Genomic DNA, 25,043 nt, shown 5'->3' with positions numbered 1-25,043 from the left:
AAACAGATTCTCTCACAACACATGCCGCATACATTCAGCTTTTTCTGGCTTACCGTCTCGCTGTTGTGCAAAAGACCTTAAACATGGTGCTGACACAGCAGATATCTGCCGCTCAAATACATTACTTTAAACGTTTGACACAGAAAATTAAAAAAATGTCTCTGTAAGTATGAACACAATTATTTTCCACATTTTTGCACAGGTTGATCTGGTCAGGTTCAGGTTGATCTGCAATGAATAGGAACATGTTTCTTATGAAAAAAAGGAGGACATTTAAAACAATCTTCCTATGGGAAATATACAGTCAACAAAATGTTGTTATTTTCCAGCACAGAAGGAGTTTTAGCTTCAGATCAGTCAGTTTAGGAGAACATTTGTTGACAACAGTCTCATTGGAAATTTCCTTCTCTGTCATGTCACTTATTGTACACGCATATCTTTCAAATTCATGCGTCATTCGGAGCTTTTTTGTTAAATATGCATAAACTGCTGCTGTGTAATTACAATACTCCATCAACAAAGCCATAGAAGCCTTTATTTCCACAGAGAGTTGACGTAATGGCAGTGTTTTTTCTTCAATAAATAAAGTACAAGACTTACGCATGACAAAAATATGGCTTGTGCACATGGTAAGTTACATGAAATACATTTGACCCAAAACAAAAAGAGAGAAAAATTATGAAAAAAAAAAAGAAGTCAATCTTGCTTTACAGACAAAATCAGTAGTGGCAATATAATACATAAAGTGGTGACAAAGTAAATTCATTATTATAATCTCATTAGCACCTTTTTAACCCTCCTTCCTTCAGGTTTATGCTGGAACAGTGTGGTCCCAACTCGGCAGGGTAAAGACACCCACTTTACAGCAGCTCCTAATTAAACAGTCCTGAAAATAAAAGACGAGGATGTGGTTTCTAGTTCAGGAGCAGTAGAATAAACAAAACAAAACAAAAAAAAAATGTTCATGAAGTCAACATAGTGGTACGTTTCAGTCCTGTGGTCTCATCATCCCTACTTTCCTCAAGATGTTCCAGCCACCTTACTTTAAGAATGTCCAATGTTCTATGAGTGTTTTCAACATTCAAATATGCCAGTGATGTGTTCTGCAATCTTTGGTTGCTCCTCAGCTCATGATCAACATTAGCCGTCCCCCAGCAAATAGACTTGAGGTATCTGAAGTGGAAAGTGTGCAGGATCAAGTCCATGATCATGATCTGATCTGGTAACCTCTTCTGCATGAAAGCTATCAAGTTTTTTTTCACATTTTTTTTCTCACATTTATCGACGAGCTTGCTCAACATCACACAGCAGGTAGAACCACACAGAGCCGACTCAGTGAGCTGTGTCGGTTTGAACAACAAGTTCTGTGTTGGTGTAACAACTCTGAGGAGGGGAGATGTCCAAGCTGGATGAGAGGATGCTGTATGGCAGCTCCACAGACTGGCGAATACTCTCTTCGTATGTGGGAGGAGGCTGCAGGGATTGATGAAAAAAAACAAAACAGAGTTCTTGAGCAAAACAGGTTTAGAAGCAGCTTCTTCACTTTAAGTTTTCAGCTCACTGTTTTGGTTTTGAGGCCTACGACTGAACTGTTCTCATTCAGTCTTCAGCTACTGCAAGTAGCTGCTTTAACTTTGACAGCAAACCACAAACAAAGTCGCTGATAAACCCAAAGAAACATTTAGCACTTAAGGGAGCCACATGCTCAGTAAATAAAGTGAAAATCTATGAGGAGCTTAAAGTGAGTGAGCACTGGATTTAGATTCATCATTTGTCCAAATACATGACACAAAACAAATAGTTCATCAGCATATTCACGCTCTGTGTAGCATGACCTCAGTGCCCCACAATGACAAGCTGCAACTCTTGGGCAGATGTTATATCTTGTACATCTGCAAGTGTGTAGGTGTGAGAGCGGCTCTGATCAGACGTCCACATATATACCTGTTTGCAGACACGCAGAGTTGATTTTTAGCACACATGCATGAGATACATGATTCTCAAGATATTGAGTGACCACACACCCGCAGTGCCCTCAATTGTCTGCATGTGTGTCTGGAATGAAACACGCCCTCATAGAGACTTACGGTAACCATTCCTCAGTTTAAATAAATAACACTTTTGCTGACAGTTTTTTTTCACATGTTTTTTTCTACCATGACTGTACTCTGAGAGTGCTATCATCTGCAGAAATACTCAGATGACTAAGCAGCAGTGGGAGCAGGGAACGAGTGGGCCGCTATGTGGCATGGTGTGGGAACAATCACCTCATTCTGAATGTGAGTAAGACAAAGATGATGGTTTTTGGTCGACCTGAAATAAGAAAAAGACTCGCTTCATCTGTGGAAAAGAGGCGGGAGCAGTAAAGGACTACGGATAACTCAGGGTTTACTTGGACAACAGACTAAAATAAAGGGAGAGAGATGCATATGCATGTAACCATGCACAGCTGACTTGAGCTGCGGTTGCAGCTCAATTGGGCCATCTAAGTAGACCATCATTCTTGCAACTGTTTACATGCACAGGAAAGGAAATAAATTACTGACTGAAGCACGTCTTATGCCAAGATGCTGAGGACTGTGTCACAAAAGGTATAAGACATTCTGCGCTTCTTACTTTCTCTGTGGGAGATAATTGCACACATAAGTATGGCTAAATTCATTGCTCAGATGTTTTTGAGTAACTTGAATCGTGATTTTGTCAGATGATGCTGTGGTTATAAAATCAGGGTTTTATTAGAGCAGAGAGACAGCCTGAAAATGCTTTAAACGACGGGGCTGATTTTTAATCCCAGATTCTGACATATTTAGTCTTCTGACTAAATGTGCAGAGGTGAATCAAGCTACAACAGCAGTATCTGGGTGTGTTAGTCCTGTCTGTGTCACAGGCTTTAGTTTATCATTTGTCTGTCTCCTGTTTTGCCACACTAATGCTACCCACACACCAGAAGACTTTGGAAAGACTTAGAAAAGACTCTGAAAGACTATCATCTCACATCTAAAGACTAGTGTTTTTAGTCCCAGACTAGCCTCAGACTAAAGATTTTACAAAGACTGTGAATCTTGTAGGGTCACTATTTACAAGACTACAACTAGATTTTTTTTTTAAATTTTCCCATCATGCAATTTTTTACCCATCATGCTCAACAGAAGTTTTACAAAAATGGAGGAGAAGCAGCTTTTTAGCTACAGCTGCTCGTCTGTGCAGTGGCTTGTAGTGAAAAACCCAACAAAAAGATGAGAAAACGCCACAGAATATTGCTCGTTCTTCTACGTCCGCCGACATGTTTGTTATTGACTGTCTGCTTTCCTGTTTCCGATTTTGTCAGTGCTCATCTTGGTTGTTGATTGTGTTACGTCACTGAGACCTGTGATAATATCAAACACGTTTGATATGATCCCAAGCCCAAGACTAGGGAAAGACTGGTATGAAACGCTTTCGCAGACTGCAGATTACCACGTTAAACTTAACGATCGACATGACGAGAGTCTGGGACTGTGAAAATCGTTTGGTGTAAGCCCAGCATCACTCTCATGTCATTTCAGATTCTGCCACTCCCTCCTGCTCTGCATTACTTGCTGATTTCATTCACCTGGCCTGCCCCATCTCCATACTCACCTGCTCCTCATCAGCGAATCAGCCCCTCAGTGTATATGTACCGGTCCATTTCCCTAAGTTCTTTGCCAGATTGTCTTGTGTGTTTCCCCAGCTATCTAGTAACTTGTCATTCTGATTCTGAGTGTTAGTGTATTGACCTGCCTTTTTGGACTTTGGACCTTCCCTTTTGCCTGCTCTTACTGGATTTGTTTGCTACGCTGTGTTACTACCTGGTTTGACCTCTGCTGGTTATTAAACACCGTTTCTTCACCTGAACTGTTTTCTGTGTCGTGCTATATCCGTTTTGTGACACGTGACAGTCTGGGTAGTTCAGTTTCATACAGTTTGGGCTGTACGAAACCATGTTTGCATGCATTTTAAAAGTCTGCTTTTGATCAGACTAAAACATTAGTTTTGGGGTTTTTTTCTAGAGCCATTGCTACACTGGAAACTGTACAAACTTGTAAAGAAGTCTGGCTCAATGCAAGTGACTGCTCTGGAGCCCCTGGAAGAGATTATGCAAAGAAGAATGTTGAACAAGATGCTTAACAAAATGGACAGCACTGCACTGCACTGCATCTAGTCCACATACTAACGACACAACTGAGTCTCTTCAGTCAGATGTGATGAATTCATGTTCAACAGTAGACGGGCCTGATGTTTGGAATTGTAGTGACACTGAGTCCCAAGATCAAACACATGCGAAGTCAGGCGATTTAATTGGCTGGCGCCTCCACTGCTATCAAACTATTCTTAAGTGTCCACCACAAGCTACACTAGCAAAGCAACAGGCCCAGAATTCAATTTCGCAATGCGAGACATCACCCAATGCAAAGTGAATGAGACATGAGACCATTGACATACATGCGAGACCAGCCTAAAGGGCTTTGGTGTTATACCCATTGTTCTGTCAAATATCGTGCAAATGACAAATATGGCATGTGCACCATGGCTTTCTTTGTCACTCTTGTGGGTATATTTCACACAAATGACCAAATGTAGTTAATACAGAATATTAAAGCCATTAATATTACATTTTCCATGTCTGCAATGCACTTTAGAAATCGTCCTGATGCCTGGAAGGCTTGAAATCTACTCCTTAGACTAACTGGAACATGTTTGTATTTACATTACCAATTAATCTGTTCCCACTTCAGCTGGTTGGAACATTTTTTTGTTCATTATCTTCCTGATCAAATTGAGCAGATTCAGACTCCCTGACTGAGTCCTCTTATCTTTTAATTGCTTGGGGGCCTTCAGGCGACAAGAGCAAGCCTACAACCCTGCCCTCTGTCTGACACCCAAACCACACGTAACAGGCAGAAGTCTTTTACCACTATCCTGCCTCAGGCTGCTGGACAGACAGGGGAATTAAGGGACCATCATCTGAACTCCCCTAATAGGCTAAAAGGGGAGGAGGGATGCTATCCATAGACTAGTAATGTGATGGCTAGAGAGAGCTCTCTGTTAATGTGTTTTTATGTGTATGTCCATGTATGTGTGTCATGTATTTGGCCAAGAAAAAGGAGGGAAGGTCAAAGAAGAAGAAGCAGGAGAAGACAGGAGCACAAAGGTGCATTCTTGGGCACTGTTTGCACTCGTGGATGCAGGCTTTAATAATGTTTGATGTGCTTTTTCTCATTACCATGTTTGCTCAAGCGTTGTGTGAACCAAAAGCTCAGCGAAAGATCAACACGGTTAAAACCTCGAAATGCGGCCACCAGCACAAAGAGGCAGCAAGCATGAGATGAGCTGATAGTGCATCTTGTTTGGAGTTCTCTAAACGCTGCCTCGTCTTTGAACAAGGTCCAGTTACAATATTGTGTGGCAGAAATTAATACTCAACAGAGCCTACTTGTTACACTCTCTCGTCATTGTTAAAGTGTACAGATGATAACCAGGCATTCATTAAAACTTAATTGAAACTATAATAGAAGCAAAATATCATCCCCAAACCCCACCCTTAGAAGTGTAACAACAGCCCCTGAAGAGCAGCATTGTTAAAGTGTTTTTGACTGTATCAATTGCAGTGACAAGGTCTTAAATCCCAATTTACCCTACCTCTGTCACAATGGGTCCATTGAGGCCAAAGCGGTCTGCAATCATCATGTGGATCTGCCTCTGGCGGTCCTTTTTTCGGACACTCTCATAGGAGGGGAGCCTCGGCAGGGGCGCCTCCAGTGTGGGCAGGCTGTAGCTTGAGGGCAGGCCAACATAGAACAGATCAGCTGCCTGGTAAGTGGCACAAAGGCCACAAAACACAGAGGGACAGGAAACAGAAGCTTTCATCTACTGAGGATGGATATTGGTCCAAACAAGCCCTATCAGTGATAGCCACATCGAACAGCAACACACTTGAACTTTGTGGTGAAGATTATTCCGTTTATCCAATGGTGTGTGAATTGTACAGCAGGCGTATGCAAAGGAGAACACTGATGCCTTGCCTGGCTTAAAGCAGATCCTCCCAACACACTGTATTCTCACCTGAGTGTTGCTGTCAGCAATGATGTGAGTCTGCTCTGAACAAGGGGATCCCACCAGGGTCTGCCTGCTGCTGTAGTACTGAGGAGGAGCGTCCTGGAATACAAACAGTTCTGAGTTCAGTAGGTGAAGCACATGCGAATCGTAGTTATTTTTTTAGCTTTTATACAAGAATTTGTCAGTTTGTATTTTAACTAAGTGCGAAACACTACAGGATCTTGTTTCCCCATCTGTAATTACTAAGAGATTCACTAATTTCAGCTCAATTGACCAATTTTCATGCCTTGTTTAATCCCTGTAGACACCGGTTTGTTTAGCAGTACCATAAATTATCCGATCAATAAGACTACCACCCTCTGATTTCCGTGCCTCCTCCCCTTGACACCCCCCTTAAAAACAAGAGATGACAGTGTCTCACTGTATGAGGTGCAGAGATCCTAATAAAAGGCTGCCAGGGAAAAAAACAGTTAATTGCCTTGGGTCTAAATAAGTCTCCTTTGTGAGGAGAACAATGTGATGTCCAACTGTGTCATCTTGGTCCCCAGGCAACAAACCACACAGAGAGGTCTTTTCAGAGGCTTTCTGTTCCCCTTGTAACTACAGCAGGTAGCTGTTAACGATCACACTCCAGTACACATTATGGTCTTGTATGTCATTTGGGAGGGCATTATAACAACGTCAATTTGTTGCTTGACTGAAATCAAATCCATCATGAAGTGGACAAGAGATATTATGAGTAGTTACAGCTAATACTGAAGAATCTCCCTCAGTTTTCAGTTTTCCCAAGCCAGATTAAACAATGACATCACTCACACTGAGTATGACGTACAGCGATGACCTTTGCCATAACCCTTACAACTTTTAAATAAGTGATAGAGGACACCAAAAAGGTGATGGCAAAGGTCAGGTTTCCCTCCTGGTTTGTACTTTAAAGAAGCAAAAGAACGTCCTCAGGAAAGAGAAAAAGAAAAGAGGGGTTGTTCTTTTGTCGCCTGCCATTGATTCAGCCAGTGTGAAAAAGCACAACCGTGTAAAATCAGTGTTGAAGTCGGGGGAGGATCCTTGCAGTGCCGCGCTTTTTTTTCCATCGCCGCAACCTAAAGGAGATCCATTGTCCCTGTTGTGTCCCCAACACCCACAGCAGGGTCTGCACTCTATTCACTCAGCAAACTGAGGCAGGGAAAGGTATGTGACTGTGAAGTTGAAGATGTGAAATGTCCCACTGAAACACAATGAAAGAGAGTTTTTGTGTGTTTGCCACTCAGACAGAACTTTCCCTCACTGATACTTACTAAAATGAAAGCCTCTTTTTTTATTCTTGCAGCGACTCAAATTCAACTTGGCTCCTTAGAGAACTAAGAGAACAGAACGTTTCTATGAAAACCACAGCTGAGCCGAGCTTCCTGTCTGTTAAATTAGGGAGGTTCTGTGGAGGAGTTGTGGCTCTGCAGTCCAGAGATAACACTCACACTGCACCCCTGGGACTATTGGAGGTGAGAAGGAAAAGTCAGGAAAGGGAAGTTAAGAGAATGGACAACCACTGAGCAGTTAACGTCTTTGGTCCATTTGCATTTCCTCTTCCAATTCATCCTGCACCACCTCCTACAGCTTCACAGATATTCAAGTATTATCTCTAGTGGATAGAAAAAGATAAGATGTTGGAGGTGTGAAATCTAAAAAGATTTGATTAATAATGTCACACACACACACACACACACAGAGACTGCAAAGATCTAAAAGATTAATCTATGTTGTTTCGCACACAGAGCCAACGTTGGAAGAAAAATGCGATTTGTACTGATTTAATTACAGCGGTGCTGAACTTGCATCAATATGCGTGGTAAGTGCTAATCCTCTCCAATTCCATTAGAGTTTCTTGAGGGCAGCTAATTCAAACTGAGGCGAATCCATTGCCTCACAATGATCATATCAAGTTTATTCAACTTCTTTTGCAACAGCCAAGCAAATTCAGTCTGACACTTCTCAGTGGTGCTGCTCATGAACCTCTCTTGGTGTGGTCTCAAGTGCTGCACTGCAGAACTGAACGTACGGGTCACATTCAAAAGAAAACTCAGCACAAAAGCTGCGTTCACCCTGTCGTTGCTGTTGTATTTGCCAACATCTCACCATATCTGCATGTGGCTCCTGATAGGAGCGGTGATTGCAGCACTGTGGATCCTTGCGGTAAATAATGGACAGCAGCACCACAATAGCCACAAAGAACACCAGAGAAGAAACTGTTTGAAAGAAGGAGAGGAGAGTCACAGTTAAGTCACAGTCACAGTCAAAGTTCATTTATATAGAGCAACTTCTTTGACTTGAGTTGAATTTAACATATAATTATAAGCTTGTTCTCTTTCATCAGATATATCTGGGAATTTGAGTTCCTTCCCATGGAACAAACTGTAACTCTATGTCAAGAACAAAAGCTTAAAAGTAACAGACATGGTTGTGTAATTTTGTGAATAACAGTAAATGGCTCAACAGTTTTGAGTGCTGAGCTGTGGCAATCACATTTGATGCTCTTACACCAAATCACTAAACATGAAAAACATTCGTGTATGACTATGCATCCCTTATCACAGTGCAACAAAATTGCTAATAACATTGTTTCCAAGATGTTTCTCGCATTCCGATCCGTTGAAAGAAATAGTTGCGGATAAACATTCAACCGGACACTTTGTGACAGGATTAACGGTTTACTTACAGGACGCAGCCACCACTATGACTTGTTCTGGTGTCAGCTGTGAGGGTAGAGTGGTTGGACTGGCAGTTGTGGACATCTCCTCTGTGTAAACCGTTAAAGTTTTCTTCAGAAATCCTCCTGTACTCATAAGCCTCAACACAAAGACTCTCATCTTACGCATCAGAAAAATAGGCGCACACTAGCTCTGTCGCTCCTCTTAATCGCCCGTTCGGTCTGGGACATGATGACAGTCCACTTGAGCTCTGGAAGTAGGATCTCAAACTCTCCTCGCTGGGTAAACGTGCCAACAGCGTATAAGAGCGCGTAAAGGCGCACCGACGTCCTCTCCAAACCGCGTGACGTTGCTTCGGCTCTGAGCTCGACAGCAGCAGGTTTTGCTTTATGGACTGAACGCTGGCAGGGAGCAGCACCCGCACGGGCCAGCGGACTCATTACCCAAAGCTAATTGACATGGATTTTTCTGCTGATTCTCTTTGTGTGCAGAGGAAATCACTGACATGGCTCATAAAACGACTATGTCTGTCTTGGTGCGTTATCTAGGCTTATATCCAAAGCACACAACTGCTTCCTCTGCTGTTTAATTGATAGTATCCAGAGTTGTAGGTTAACACATAGATGCCTAAGCCGGAGTCCCGTTACCCCGGAGACAGTGGGGTCCCATCCTGAGAGGATTTGCTTCCAGACAAAGAGCCTAAATGTAGCATTAGTATTCATGGATGGAAACGATGGAAAACATTACTTGTTCCTACTTAAACTGCCAGACAACACCCAATAAACTATTGAAGGCTTCCACATCATTTGGTTAATTGTAAGACAGGCCAATTCAGAATATTGGGGGGTGATCATAAATTCTGTCAAATTCATGTAGAGACATTGATATCCTCTGTCCCAACTAGATCTCTTTTGTATGCATTCTATGTATTAGGCTTTGGCCCAGACTCCCTGAATTTGCTGTAAATACAATAGACTACAGACAGCAAAGAGAGATTAGTCATGCATTCTGTATATTGTGCATCATTAGAGGTGAAGAAAGTAGCTGTTGACTGGTCAGATGAGATGCTAAGCTCCAGCACAACTATGGGTGTTTCTAATAAATGTATAATTATTGGTGTTATGGAATAAACTTCATTGAGCTCTTTTTTTGTTGCATTTTTAAAGAAGGAAGTGGTCACCGCTATTAAACACTACCTACCTTGACCTATCTATGTTTTGGTTTTTTTTAGCTCAAGCCTAAAACATATTGAATTCAGAGGATATTGAAGATGGGAATCTGAAAACGAGTTTATGCTTATGAGAATATAACACTCTAATGGCAGTTTGTTCTGCCATTTACTGTTGAGTATATAATGTACAGAATATATGTTGCTCTGTAAGTTAAAGAAAGGGTCAATTCAACAGTAGAGAGGCCATTTGTAAGTCTATGTGATCTTTGTCTTTGTGGTGGAGGAGATAAGGTAGTTAGCTCTGCAGAAAAGACTAGAATTGCAGCAAAAAGAACAAGAGACCAAAGGTTTTCAACATGTCTGCTAAATCCTAACATAACATAATATATTATTATAACATAGAGGCAGGCAGCCTGCTGCAGCACCTCCAGACACACTGTGTCTTCTTTTTATCGTCTTGAGATTTTCCACTTTTCAATGAAAAGTTTTTTTTGTGTGAAAAGCTAGATTTAAAAAAAATATATATGCTGCAGTAAGGACTGGTAAGTGGCAATTTTCACATCTGTTATGATGTGTAACCATGGTGACAGGAAAGTGGGCTTTCCAAAGCCTAAGTAATGACTGGACCCCCAAATGAAGATGAATTAAAGAGGAGACATCTCGGATGCATAGCAGGCAGAAAATGGAGAAAAAGATTAAAGAGGGAAAACTATTTCTTCCGTTTGATCATCTTGGGAAGTGAGATTTTTTTTAGATGGCTGCAGGAGCAGCTCTAACACCTTTGAACTCAGCTTTAAGACAGACAGTGAGGTAACTGAAGGAGGAGGTTTACAGTGCTTGCTAACAACAGATGGTGCGATCCTGGACATGTCACCGAGAAAGGGCGGACTCTGCACCCCAGATGGGAAACTGTCGGCTGTGCGTGTCTGCCTGTGTTGTCTACTGAGAGTTCACCTGCGTTACCTGCCAATGTTGTATGTGCACTCATCAGTTAAGTTGTTGCCAGGCTACAAAAAACAACAACACCCCAACCCACTGATGGCAACCTCATAAGAGTTCTACCACACCTTCCTTTCTGCTACACTTCAACTTACTACTTCCTTGTCAGTTGATTTCTATATTATTTTGGCACGTATTTAATAAAAAATAATGCTGCAGCACAATAATTTCCCATTAATGAAGATACATTGAATTGAAATTGATAACATAAAAACAAGAGTGTAATGCTCAATATTGGGCATGATTCTTTTATTTGAAAGACTTTTCCAAACACCTGAAAATGAATTCGTATGCTTGTAATTAAAGTCACTTGACTTCTGTCTCGGTTGTGAATATTTTAATTAAATTATGCTAACAAAATGCCTTATCCCTGACTATAAAAACCTATACTGACATGCTTTGTTTAGTCTTTTGCGTCTTTGTTGTGTTTAGTTTGGTTTTCTTCCAGCAACGGTGAGCCACGGAACGACCCCGCGTGGGCGCGCGGTTCAGAATTCGCCCGGCACGCGCTCCCAGTGAATTGGAAACGGAAAAATGGTGGCCAGCGTGCGAGTGCAAAAGCTGCTCCGACGATACAAACTAGCGATCGCCGCCGCATTAACTATCCTCTTAATTCAAGGCCTTGTGGTATGGAGTCTGAGAAGTCTGGAGGAAGGCGAGGCAGAGGTAAGAAACAGCCCCGCTGATTATCTTTGTCATCACTGTGGTTCCGTTGGGTTTAATTGTAGAGCTAGCCGTTAGCGCTTAGCTTAGCTCGTTGTGTGTTATTATACGGCGACGCTAGCTGATGCTAGCGGTTAGCAGTTGGAGAAGAGCGGCGTTCCGAAACATATTTGTACAACTGGACCAGCCCCGTCCCGGCAGTCTGTCTTATTGCTCTTGTATCACTATCCGCGACACTCAGGACATTGTAAAATATGCTTCATGTTCAGTTCACTACAACAATACACTTACTCATTGAAATAGTTAAATGGCAGTTAAGTTTTAATTTAATTAAATTTTTTTTTTTCAAAAAAGCAGTAGTAGTCCTCAGTCGTTGTCATGTTATGTCTTTGTTGTTGATAAATCGCAATGAAATTCAGACTGAGGACCCACTCTACATATCTAAGATGAAGGAAGTTATGAAGTCATTTAACTCTGACTGAGCAGCTTAGAATAGTGAGTGAAGATGTATTGATTGAAAAATAGTTAACACGGATGAGCTGCCTCTCATCGCTGTCCGCGAATATCCACTTCCTGCTCTGTTGTATTATTTATTTTTTTGTATTCTTCTTATTTATATCCACCAATGGCCTTTAACGATGGGGTGCTAAGTCTCTACGACCTTTATTTAGCTTGAAAATATCACAGGGATGAAGGCTGAAGCGAAGCAGCGTGTTGCCCCCACAACATACCACTCGTACAATGGATCCGACATAAGCTAAGCTTTCTGTGGAAATTTCATCCCTCTGTCTCCCACACACACCTGGAGTTGCACTACCTTGAGGCAGTGGCTGCTCCATTTCTCCCTCCGTATACAGCGTAAGGTGAGCTGCTAACAGATGTCACCTGTGGAGGGCTGTGAGAGTTCAGGAATGCAAGCTGAAGCCTGAAGCTGGAACCCTGCTGTTTCTCTATGTATGCATGCATGATATTCTTGTGACGGGCAGCAAATGTTACAGTGGCTTTACCTGGGAAGAGATGTGCAACCTTTGCCACAGACGAGGGAAAATAAGGATCAGTACTTGGTAGATAGCAGCCTCCCCATGACCACTAAGAGGGATTATTAGTTGGGGATCACTCCAGTTTAAACCGTGAGCTAATCGGTGAAGCCAGAGCTTCATTCTCAGGTGCCTCGCCTAATAAAAATGATGCCAGCATGGATGAAGCAATCCATTTCCTTCGAATGTGCCACTGAAGAAACATGACTTGTTTTTCATCATATTGCTGAGAGTCTTTTTGACTTTTGCCACCTGTTTGCACAATAACCCCTCAGGCTTTCTGCTGCCTTATCAGATGTATTCAAGCTTGAACATGCCTCAGCAAAGAAATGTCTTTTAGGCGCGGTGGTTGATCGTAGTCCATGTAGAATTTTGTGGGGGGGGCATAAATGTCTTCCTGGTTGGTAGTTTGGACAAAGGAATACTAGTTGGAATGATTAGTAGTGGGGGGACAGATTATTTGAATACCAGTAATCAGATTTCCCATGATTCCCATGATTTCCTGTGAATCATGGCCTCAGACATGTGTCACCGTTCCTCATCGCATGTGTCAATGCCTTTTATTCACCTGTGTTGGCAGACATCTATGCAAATGTCAGCACGAGGTCATTGGATGTCGCTGGACTCGGAGGAGCAGACTCAAATTTCAGTCTTGAGAGTGGATATTCATCATCGCTGCAACCGAACGCTTCCTTCGTGCTCAGCAGTCTCTGTGTTATCTTGCATCTGCTCTAATCAGCGGGCTGCTTTGCGTATGCGAGTGCCATCGTGGGCATTATATTTTAAGCTCCTTGTGTGGAAAAAGCGAAGGGAATCTTGCGAGGACAGAAGAAGATGAGTCTGTCGCGCTTACGCGCCTCCTCCCGCAGAGCTGAGTGCTTGCTGCTGAGTCGCACTTCAGCAGATGGGGAGGCTGATGTGATTTCACTTGACTTTGAATTGGACACTAAAGAGCTTGTCTTTGAATCAGTACGTTTTTGACATTATGGTCTTAATTAAAATCCGTGAAAGGGAGCGATAAGGGAAATTGAAATATTGGCCTCTGCAGCATGCTCAGCTCATGTACAAGAACTTTTTTTATACCGTTTGCAGTCATAACTGACAGATAATGTGGCGCTATTGTTTGGAAATGTGAAACAAAACAGCTATCTTAAGATAAACATTTCTCAAAAGAGAAACTGCCTGCCAATTTGACACTGAGACCAAGATTAGAATTGGCACTGAATTCAAATGATCCTCAGCAAACGGTTGTCCTGATAGTTGATGCTCCTCCTTTGCTCTCGTGTGAAACAAAGTCTTTGTTTCCAACAAAAGTTGTTGAGAATCTCATAAAACGAGTTGTAAGACATGCTGTTCAAAACGGAAAAACCATTTACACACATGTGGGGGAAAGTAAAAGTCGCGGTGCGGTCTTTGCCGTGTAACTTGATCTCCTCCTAGTTAACAAGGTCAGCATTATCTTGCAGGCGTCTCCTGTTGCCATGTCAACGGCGGGGAATTTGGTGCACACTCTGATGTCGGACCAAAGAGATAGCGACGCCCAGTCTGACGTCACTAGCCAAAAACCTTTCCTGTCCACGCAGAACCTGCACAGTCCTAACCCCGGAGTTGCTGTTCTTGTCCATGAAATGACCCAACTTCATGTGTACAGAACCAGAGAAACTGGGCTTCCTCTGCAGAAAGCAACCTCTTACTTCTGTGCATGTAAACTGCAGTTTGCTGGGTCTGCAGCAAAGAAATGTAGCTGCTTCCCAGTGCCTCTTACTGTACCGCTACAATCAGCGGCTCTGACTGTGCTGTATTGGTTGGCAGCGTATCATCTGGCTCCGGTTCTCACTGCACAGGCCCGGTTCGTCTCGCGTTCCCACCCATCTCTGGGCTGTCGGCGTGCCAGCGGTGTGAGGCGAGTAAACCCACATTCTGCCACATTGCTGTAAAGAGGCTCAGATCTCTCAGCCCACTCACTGTTCACCCTCCCTCTTCCCGATGTGTATATTCTCAAGACGCTTTAGTGCCATCCGGTAATCTAGTGTGCCAGCGCTGTGATGCTATCTGGCAAGAAGGCTTAAAAGTGTCTTGAATTAAGTTTTTTTTTTTTTTTTTGCTTTTCGCTTGTGGATGTGTGATTTTGTGCTCTGCTGTGACTGATCCTCCTCACAGCTCTGCTTTGAGGCCAAGTCTCACACAGCACTGGGGAAAATGAGCCCGGACTACACAATGTTTAGGTTACTGGATTTTAAGCCTTGTGATTGAAGAAGACGATGTCTGTAAGTTTTAAGGAGCCTTTAAAAAGTTCTAAAATGCAGCTTTTCATATCCTTCCACTCGAAACACAAAGTGAAGATGATACAGTGCGATGTTGAGTTTTAAATCCCATAACGATGATAAAGAAAAGCAAGGTGGTACCCGGCAGAAGTGATGTATGTCTGCATTAATCCTATTTATCCTTCGCACTTGTCCACTTTGCAGGGATTACTTTTTTTTGTTGAGTAATTAAGAATGAAAAGTTTCAGCGTTCAGAGTAACTGTGAGTTGTACGAGATTATTTTCCCACTGCGGTGCAAAAAGTGAGACGCACATCTTAAAGTCCCACATTTACACGCGTTTTCTCTGCAGTTTTTTGCCAGCAGACTGGTGTTTGTTGAGGTCTGCAGCTGAATCACTGGATTGGCTGTGGAGTGTGCGACTATCCAGCTTTGCAGCTCCACAAAAAAGACAGAGGCTCGGCTAAAAATAACCCTGATGAGATAAATCAAAATAACAAGTAAACACATCCTTCCCTCTGGGACTCTTTCTGCTTTGTTTATCTGATGTCATTTTCTGAATTATGATTCAACTCCTCCTCTTGGTAATGTTCAGCCAAGACGTTCTCACGCAATTACCGACGATAGATCCAGATTTGAAATGTGTGTCATCTCTTTCTCTGCTCTCTGCAGAGAAAAACCAGACGGTCTAAGCTGCCCGACCACAACAGCCAGGACCCAAAGAGAGACGGCGCACTTTGGGAGAAACCGAATTCTATATCTGGGAGGAGCAGGGGCAGATGGAGTGCCAGGTTCGAGAGGACGGGGGGCACAGCAGCCAGCACGCAGAGGAAGGGGAGCAGCCGCCGAGCAGGAAAGCCCAACACCAAGCAGAAGGCTCTCCAGGAGCGAGGGATGGCGGCGGCTGGTTTAGATGGCGTAGTCGCTCACGACCTATCCAGCAGCCGCAACTTCAGCGAGAACCGCGGTGGGGTGGAAGGAGCGGCTAAACTACCAGCTGCTGCCTTACCAGGGGAGCCAGGCAGTGTGGACGGCGCACACCAAGCCCTTAACAATGACTTTTTGCCGAAATGTGACATCACAGGCAAGGATGCGCTGTCTGCTCTCCACCGCGCCATGTCACAGCAGTGCAGGCAGGAGATCGCCAACATCGTGTGCCAGCATCAAGCCGGCCAGCTCATGCCCTCTGCCCTCCCTCAGTTCTGCCCCCAGCTAGGTGAGAATGCTTTAAAAATACTCAGATGTTTGGCTATTCACGCTAAAGTTTTCGTTTTCTCATTTCCCCAGACACCGTTAAATCAGTCCTTTATGTCTCTGTCCTCTTGGGCCAGGTGTATCGCAGTCGGTTCAGGCTGCTACCGAACTGGACCTCAGTCTGTCCAAGGTGGAAAACCCTGTCCGAGTGGCTTTTGTTCTGATGGTCCATGGCCGCGCCGTGCGGCAGCTCAAGCGTCTCATCAAAGCCATATACCACAGAGACCACTATTACTACATCCACGTGGACAAGGTACGGTGGATTTACCACACGGCTCTGTAATCAATAGTCATAGCTTCATGTTTAGGCAACATTTAAGGCCCAAATGTGGTTAGATCTCTGAGCACTGCGGTGGGTTGAGTTCATCCCGCTGTTCTCGCAGTGTGGTCAAGGGGATTAGCCTGGATAAAGTTACCTGTGGTTATTCTTGGGGGTTGGATTTAGCGGAGGAAAGGTTGCTAACGTGTGTGTGTCGGTGGACGGCAAAAGACAGTTGCGCGGATGTGTTGAGCAGAGACGTGGGATACGTGGTTCCTGTAGTCGGCGCACCTGTTGTAGTTGGAGAGGTCGCGGTGTCGTAGGAAGTCGCTCTGTTCTGCTGCCAAGTGACAATGGAGCGGCTCACTGGAGGCAGTAACAATAAGTCAGTGGGACAGTCGCACCACAGATGCCATATTAGACTCTTTGCAGGCCTTACCTCATCCATCTCTGTGGCAAAACTCGGTTTGAGAAATGAGGAGAGAATACAGGTCAGTTTGTATTGGAGTCTGTCAACAGGCTGCTCAGTAATTTATCACCCAAGCCTCTATTGTGTCCCACTTTCTACACATGAGGACTGAGTTTAGAGTCGCCCTCTTCCCTTTTCTTCCCCGTTTCCTCATTTTCTGAATGCAGCAAAGGTGCGCACAGATCAGACAGAATCTTACGTTCAAATGAATTTATATAGCACATTAAAAGAACCTCAGCTGACCAAAGTGCTTCACAATAGCAACTGCATTCCATAATACAAATAACTGCATCACAGATAAAATAATCCCAAATAGAATTACCGGAAGGACATGGTTTACGTGTTTTCAAAATATGACGGAGGACCAATCACACTGTCATGTCCATGCAGGGGATTACTTTGTTCCGAACACCAGAATCTCAGTTTTATCTTTATTTTGGGTTAAAAAAGTTCTCCACCATGCCTGTACCTTAAGTTCTTGTTGCGATTGTCAACGCTCTCTGACCTCTATTAAACATTCACGGCAGATTAATTACAACTTGTTTGTTCTTCACCAAATACGATTAGACTTTTTTTTTACCCTGAACAATTCGTTTTCAGTTGCCTATTTCTCGTAATTGCCCATTAATTGCTGCAGAACCATTAGTAGCTGTGTTTAGTTGGATATTGGACGGCTCCTTAATCAGCTATTAATTAATCTTATCAGCCTCTGCGGAGCCTCTGCATATAGCTGGAAATTTGCGTCTCCTCAACTTGTTTGATCTTGTCCTTTATTCCCTCCTAAAGCTTTTTCTCTGCTCCAGATGTTGCTCCAAATTATACCTCGGGCTTAGCTGATTAATCTGTTTCTGTCAACAGTAGACATTTAAAGGAGGAAAAGCTGGCATAAATAACCAGATTCAGATTTTTCACCCTCGGTTATCATGATGACTCACAGCCCCACATGGTTGGTAGTCTTCTCAGACAAAATTCCCTTTCAACGTGAGCCAGTTTTGTCTGATTGCTTAGGAGCAGCAGCTGCAGATTTGAGGGAACCATCGCAGGCTTCAACTAGATTCCGGTTTGTTGCAGAACCAGTTTTCTGTCATTGAACTCCCGAACTGATCTTTTGCTGTCAAATCTTCCAGCGGTCTGGCTACATGCATCGGGAGGTCCTGCAGATCGCTCTGCAGTACCCAAACATACGAGCCACGCCCTGGCGCATGGTCACCATCTGGGGAGGAGCCAGCCTTCTGAAGGCCTACCTGCGCAGCATGCAGGACCTGCTGTCCATGCTGGACTGGAAGTGGGATTTTTTCATCAATCTCAGCGCCACAGACTTCCCAACTAGGTTAGTGGGATGCGTGCACGGAGCAGAAGGGTTAATAATACACTTTCCAGCTATTAAATGGGGCTCTATGCTCAACTGTTACTTTAGCAGTATTAGAAAGTGGCAGACAGCCATTTGCCTGGTTTAACCTTTCCTCACCTCAACTCTCGCCGTAATGCAGGACCAACGATGAACTGGTGGCGTTCCTGTCGCTGCACAGAGACAAGAACTTCCTCAAGTCCCACGGGAGGGAGAACGCAAGGTGAGGATTGGAGCACTAAAATAGTCACCTGCTAAAAGTTGGCTCGAATACTGACTTTGGAAACTGCTCCAAATAGAATTGCCTCATCTTTGCTATTCATCATATCCAACTCTGCTCTTTGTTCAAGGTTTATTAAGAAGCAGGGCCTGGACCGCCTCTTCCATGAGTGCGACAACCACATGTGGCGTCTGGGCGAACGCAGTATCCCAAAAGGCCTGGAGGTCTCGGGTGGCTCCGACTGGTTTGCTCTCACCCGTCACTTTGTGGAGTATGTCATGAACTCCCAGGATGAGCTGGTTTCAGGGCTGAAGCAGTTCTACACCTACGCTCTGCTCCCCGCTGAGGTAAGAAGGTGCCAGATGAGACACGGGCTTACTCCACCGTGTAGTTTAGTCTCTGAAGAGGAGCTGCAGTCAGCACTGCTGTAGAGTTGGGACCTTTTGTAACTGAGAGTTTGAGGTTGGAGACGGGTCGTGCGTCTGTTCGATAGTTTAGTAACTTCATTATGACAGAGCTTACGGTTTATTTCCTTGCGCAGCCTCGCAGAAACCTTGTATTTGCTTCTGCCCCTTCTTCCCAGTCCTTCTTCCACACGGTGCTTGGGAACAGTCATATGTGTGACTCCCTGGTGGACAACAACTTGCGCGTCACCAACTGGAATCGTAAGCTGGGTTGCAAATGCCAGTACAAGCACATCGTTGACTGGTGCGGCTGCTCTCCCAACGATTTCAAACCACAAGACCTCATTCGGATTCAGGTGAGTGCACCAGAGGAGGGCAGCGTAGAGCCAGAAACTTGTCATTTCTCTCTTTTTTTTTTTTTTTCCCCACTTTGGCTCGTTGTTTCTCAGTCTCGTGTTAATAAAATTATATATATATTTTTTTCTTCACCCACAGCAATTGACCCGTCCAACATTCTTTGCCCGAAAGTTTGAGTCGACAGTGAACCAGGAGGCCATAGACATCCTGGACACCCACCTGTATGGGCAGTATGCTCCTGGAACTGCTGCCATTAAGGCATACTGGGAGAGCTTGTTCGAGCAGCTGGACGGTGTGGGCTCCCTCAGTGACGTGGCCCTCACTGCCTACTCTGCTTTCTCCCGTTTGGGCCTGAAGAGTCTGGTGACTTCTCAGAGCAACACGCAGGCCTGCAGGTGGACCGTCTGCTTAATTTTCTTGATACTTGGACTGAACATGACGTTAAATACAGGTCTCTTTGAATTCTTCGTGGGTGAGCTGTTTCCTTTTTTCTTGCCGTTGCAGGTTTGAAGCGGTAGGCTACCCTCTCTCTGTGCATTTGTACTTTTATGATGACCGCTTCCAAGGGTACTTGGTTCGTCAGGAAGTCCAGGCTCTGGGGTCAAAGGACAAGGAGACGATAGAGGTGTGGGCCGTTCCGCAGGCCACGCTCGTCCTTGAGACAAACCTGAGAGAGTTCGAGAGGCTCAAGAACCTGGAGGTAAGCACTCTTTGAGAGGGAGATATTAATCTTTTTTTCACCCCAATTAAAAAGTTTTTGGGAGCATTTTGTTATATTTTGATATTGGAAGAAAAGCATTTTCATTCCAATTTAATTTCTTTCTCCCAAACAGATCGGAACAGAGTGGGATCCCAAAGAAAGGATCTTCCGTAACTTCGGTGGGGTGGTCGGCCCCTTCGACGAACCTCTGGCGGTCCAGAAGTGGGCGCGTGGCCCTAATCTCACAGCCACCATTGTTTGGATCGACCCAGCTCTGGTGGTGGCAGCATCTTATGACATTACGGTAGATGTGGACGCCGAGTACACGCAGTACAAACCGCCTCTGCAGCACCCCCTGCGGCCCGGCACCTGGAGAGTACGGGTGCTAAAACAATGGGAGCACATGGCGGAAGTTCGCTTCCTCGTCATGCCGTTAACCTTTAATAATAAGGAGCCTCTGCGCAAAGGTGAGACGTGGATAAATGGCACTTAACACATCCACTGCATCTCTCAAAACCTTAATACCTGAGCCACTGGACTCTACTCCGCCCCTTTGTTCCTCAGGATCGGCCTCTTTTGATGTCTGTAGTCCTTCATGACTCTTAGAGCAGGTTATTATACAGTATGAGAGAGCATACAGTAAATAGCCCGCCCCGGACCACTACCCATCCCTCTTTTCGGCACAGCTTTATTATGAGTCATCTGAACGACTCACTTAATGACACACCTTTGAGTTTTGAGTGACTTTGGACACCCAAATATATGCTCTCAAGCACAGAAAACTGAGATTTTTTTTCCATTTAGTTTAGGTCTTTCACGGGAATTTAGTGACACTGAAAGATTTTCAATAGTAAACGTCCTCCTACTTCTTTTCAAATAAAGCTAGAATGTTTCATGCAATTTGTGTTGTGTTGAGCTAATTTCTTCTTGTTGTTTCTCCGCTCCAGAGGAGGACAGCTGGCTCCATTCAGGACCTCCAGGTAACTTGTACCTGGACCAGAGCTTCGAGCAGCTGAGCTCGGTGCTGAAGCTGCCTCCCCAGGAGCCGGCCATGCAGGCAGCCCAGCGGAACGCTCAGCTGGTGGGAGAGCCCCTTGAGGCGTGGGTGGACAGCAACATGGGGACCTTCTGGGTTATAGGCGACCTGTGTACCACGCAGACTTCCGCTTGCCCAGCTTTGGGATCTTGTTCTAAGACTTCCTGGAGCACCCTGTCCCCAGACCCAAAGTCTGAACTGGCCCCGGTCAAAAGTGACGGGCGGATTAGGTAGCCCAGAGAGAACATAAACTACAGACTTGGGAAGACTGCGGGACAGTTGAGCCTACATCGGAGACTTCAAGGAGAACCTGAACGAACTTAGCATTGTCTCCGAAGGTCAGTCAAGAGCTTAAGAGCACATACGCAGCGATGGTCCTGCGTCACAGCATTTGAAGTGAAATGTTGATACAGACTTGAGAGACATGGGAATGACTGCTGGAAATTTGCACATTGAAGATTGCAAGAGCAAAAAAAAAAAACCGATCACATCATTTTTTAAATGTTTTGGTTCTTCTTTTGATAAGTGTGCACACGGACGCCAGATGAGTCGTTGTGTTTTTAGCCGGCACACAACTACCTGGCAGGGATATGTTAAAAGTTAGAATTTTGAGTGTACATCTTCCAGTTTTCCTCCACTTTGAAGGAAACGGGAGGGAGTTGTGAGAACTGTTCAGGCTCCATGCTGTGCTCTATCTTCATTTCAAGGGAGAGTGGAACCTCTGAGTCTTATTATTGTGCTTATTTTGAAGCATTATTGTGTCGGCACATGGAACAGATGGATGAAGTGCACTTTACTATTAGATTATGATGTTATACATTGGTCACTCAGTTACAGTGTTGCAAGCAGACCTCGGTAGGTCATGTGAAAGCTCACGCCTCCTCTTTTTTCAAACACCCGCACAGACACCACCTTTAGCACCGACACATCAGTTACACACACTCGGGCTGTAACTCCGGTTCGAGAACGAGGAGCGAGTTTTTAAAGAGTTTTTTTTTTTTTTTTATTGAGTTTTCTGTGACAAGCAGTTTTTAGGGTTTTTTTCTAATAAGTTTTCTGAAATTGTTTTTTTTTATGTGTGTGTCGTGTGTGTTTGTGTTAATTAGTCCCTCCATTGTTGCAAAAATATCTCTGAGTTGTTTTTCTGGGCAAAGGAAGTGCCTAGACTGCTTTGTATTAACAAAGCAGGCTGCATTCAACAGTTTTAACACAACAGTATGTACAAAATGAACATTTTTACAGAGCGAGACGGTAAGCTTGACCCAACTCTCCTGTTTGTATGTTAGCTTAGCTTAGCTTAGCTTAGCATGTGGCCTGGTAGCAGACAGAAAATGAAACCAAATCCATCCACCAGCTCATTTAAGGCTCACTTGTTTGATTCCATCCATCTGTTTTCTACACCTGGCACCTGCCACTTGGCAAAATATGATGTAAATGAAGAACACCAATTTCACCTGGAGTTAACTGTGAGAAGATGTTTTTATACAGAAAACTAAAACGTGGTGCATTGGTGAGCTTTAGATGCTGTCCAGGGTAGATTTGACCTTTACGAGACAGTCGAGCGTCTTCTTTTTCTGTTCCTCCAGGCTGAGCTGAGCTGAGCTAACAAGCAGTTTGAGTTGGTTTCTTTACATACTTTGCTGTAAATGAAGGTGGCAACGAAACGGCAAATGTACAAAATTCACAAAATGTCCTCCGAATGCAAGGCATGGAAAATGCAGACCGTTATACCTCCTGTGTACCCGTGTATATGCAGTATTTATCACACTCGTGTGTCCGTTCGCCTCCCAGGATGGTTCCGTTCTTAACGTGGGCTTCGTTTTCGACTTTCTGTGTCCGCCAAACCAAAAAAAATGGTGAACGATACACTGTGCGCTAGTGATTTTAATTTAAGTGTGATCGGGAGAATCAAAGCTGCCTTTGTCAAAAAAAAGATGAATTGTTTACTGTAAGCTAACGGCTTCCAGTGTGTGACCTGTGAGACCCCCCCACTGTCCGTCTCTTGATTTGGATTTTTACATGGTTTTATGCAAACGTGCGTGTTCTTGAATAATAATTGGCCGCCACATGAGTTCAAGTGACCTTGTTTACCTCGCAGAGTACACACTTGCTTCAGTGAAGCACTGGTTTTATGGAAATAAGAGCAGAGTAATCGGCGTCGAGCAAATGTTATTTTTCTATCCTGTTTGAGAGAATCTGTGTGTTGTATGTTCTTCTCTCAGCACTCCTCCATCTGCTCTGAAGTTGGGTCATGTCTGACACTACCTGTTCAGTGTCACGTGTTTTCTGTGGGGGTGGGAGGGGGAGCTTTTCCGTCCGTGCTGCTGTGATAGCCAGCAGCAGTCTGGCTGGTGAGTCATCTTCCACTCTGTGGGTCTTATCTGAGTTGGGAACTCGAGCCTGTAACTGTATGCTGTTGGAGGAGCTCACAGGAGAGACTATTCAATAAACACCTTAGGTTAAAGCTTGTGGTGTAATACTGGAGTGTTTCTTCTAAACTAGGATGGACAGTTCATTTCAGTTTATTTTACTAAAAGGAAGGTCGTGGTTTATTTACGAGGAGGAGAAGCGTTCTCCAGGGTGCTGAACGCTTTCTTGTCACTTCCTTAAAGAAAAGCCTCAACATGGTTCACCTCATAAATACTGCAAGCGACATATCCATCGTTGTCCAAAACAAACTCTCTCATATATACAAATGTTAAGGTTTACGCCTGCTCGCCCACAACATTCGGGTCATTTTACATCTCGACACTGGATTAAAAGAAGGAAAAAAAAAAACCACTCGGAAGTAAAAGACACCTGCAGAGAAGGAGGGGCAGAGTGGTGGTGACCGGGGAGAAAGGAACTTGTCAAAAAGGGAGAGGAGGAAGTTTGCATGTTTAGTTCACCTGCAGGATTGCGGTTGGTTTTGAGCAGAAGTCTGTGGATCTGTGGAGCAGGATGGATGATTTCTGCGAGAGACAGATGAAGGAGGAGGAGGTGAGGATGGTTTCCTCGGACAGCGCGTACGGGTCATCTGTTGTTGACTCAGACACAGACGATGGACAGACACCCCCATCCATCCCTTTCCCTTATAATGAACAGCTGACACATAAGGTAGGTTACTCACTTGGCGCTGTTCTGGTGTTAATTATCAAGTTTTAAACACATCCAATTCCTAAGAAGTGGAATTTGCTCTGAATAACTAAAAAGCACTGATAATCTCGCAGCGTCTCTGGCCTAAATCCCTCCACTCGTAAGTTGTGAGGCGGAGAGTTTACACTCATTTAACTAAACACTGGAACCAGACTGATGTGCAGTGATCATCAAGAATGGCAGCTGTTTCTCAATCTGTTTTTCTTCATGTCGCGCTTGCACATCTTCAAATGAATAGGACTGCGGGTCGAAGCTTTCCTCTTGGAACGCTCACAGACTGGATTTTATTGCTCTGACACTGCTGCTATCCTAATGGTTTGATCCCTCTATATGCCTCAAGGGCCTAGTAACAAGATTAGTGAATATTTGTGAAACAAGTGTTGTGGTGAGACGGGATCAAGCCCCTGCTTCTTCACTGATTAAATTTGTGGTTGTATATGCTGTTTTGGCCTGTTGCAGCCCCGCCAGGCAGAGTGCACTTGATACTGATGGCTTTTTCCAGCTTTTTGCTGGCTTGTTTGCCCTCAGCTCCTTGAGTGTTGAGGAGACTTTCAAGTCCTGAAATGGAAATTTGGGGTGAATACAGCTTTATGAAAATCTAAAAGAATAGTAAAACCATCCCTTTTTAAAGCAGCTCATTGGTAAACAAGAAGGATCACAGGAGGACGTTCTCTGTTGAATTTCATATTGCCAATAAAACACATAAAATGTGACCGTTCAATGTCAAGTTTTCAGCGGGTAAAGTCGCCTGCACTGGAATTACAGTGTCAAAAGGAAAAATCCAGCCTCTCAGAGGTTCCACGCATTGTTGCTCATATTGAAAGGCAAACCTGGGTTTTTTCTTCACCTGTAAGTGTTTGAATAAATCACATCTGTTTAGGAAAAACGACAAAAAAACCACTGATTATCTAAGGAGACTGAGCCATGTGGGAGTTATTTACTGGCCAACAA

The 25,043-nt window shown here is 44.1% G+C and overlaps 2 protein-coding genes across 2 annotated transcripts; one reads left to right on the top strand and one right to left on the bottom strand.

The window, feature by feature from the left end:
• Positions 1 to 573: 573 nt before the first annotated feature.
• Positions 574 to 9,217, bottom strand: LOC140273919 (uncharacterized). Its single transcript, XM_072369581.1, has 6 exons — positions 8,965 to 9,217; positions 8,786 to 8,902; positions 8,206 to 8,315; positions 6,082 to 6,174; positions 5,659 to 5,829; positions 574 to 1,473 (listed from the first exon to the last, which is right to left on the bottom strand). The coding sequence occupies exons 1-6, from the start codon at positions 9,215 to 9,217 to the stop codon at positions 1,333 to 1,335; spliced, it is 885 nt and encodes a 294-aa protein (XP_072225682.1). The 3' UTR covers positions 574 to 1,332.
• A 2,241-nt stretch (positions 9,218 to 11,458) lies between these two features.
• xylt2 (xylosyltransferase II) lies at positions 11,459 to 23,421 on the top strand. The gene is made up of 11 exons (XM_072368562.1): positions 11,459 to 11,613; positions 15,583 to 16,126; positions 16,242 to 16,417; positions 18,020 to 18,222; positions 18,383 to 18,463; positions 18,591 to 18,807; positions 19,044 to 19,220; positions 19,360 to 19,616; positions 19,726 to 19,921; positions 20,055 to 20,388; positions 20,869 to 23,421. Exons 1-11 carry the CDS (start codon positions 11,482 to 11,484, stop codon positions 21,189 to 21,191), a joined length of 2,640 nt encoding a protein of 879 aa, XP_072224663.1. The 5' UTR covers positions 11,459 to 11,481; the 3' UTR covers positions 21,192 to 23,421.
• The last annotated feature ends 1,622 nt before the right edge of the window (positions 23,422 to 25,043 follow it).

This window comes from Leuresthes tenuis, unplaced genomic scaffold (assembly GCF_036924035.1).
Source record: "Leuresthes tenuis unplaced genomic scaffold, fLeuTen1.0.hap1 SCAF_17, whole genome shotgun sequence".
NCBI classification, from domain to species: domain Eukaryota; kingdom Metazoa; phylum Chordata; class Actinopteri; order Atheriniformes; family Atherinopsidae; genus Leuresthes; species Leuresthes tenuis.
This window is presented reverse-complemented; position numbering and strand designations above follow the sequence as displayed.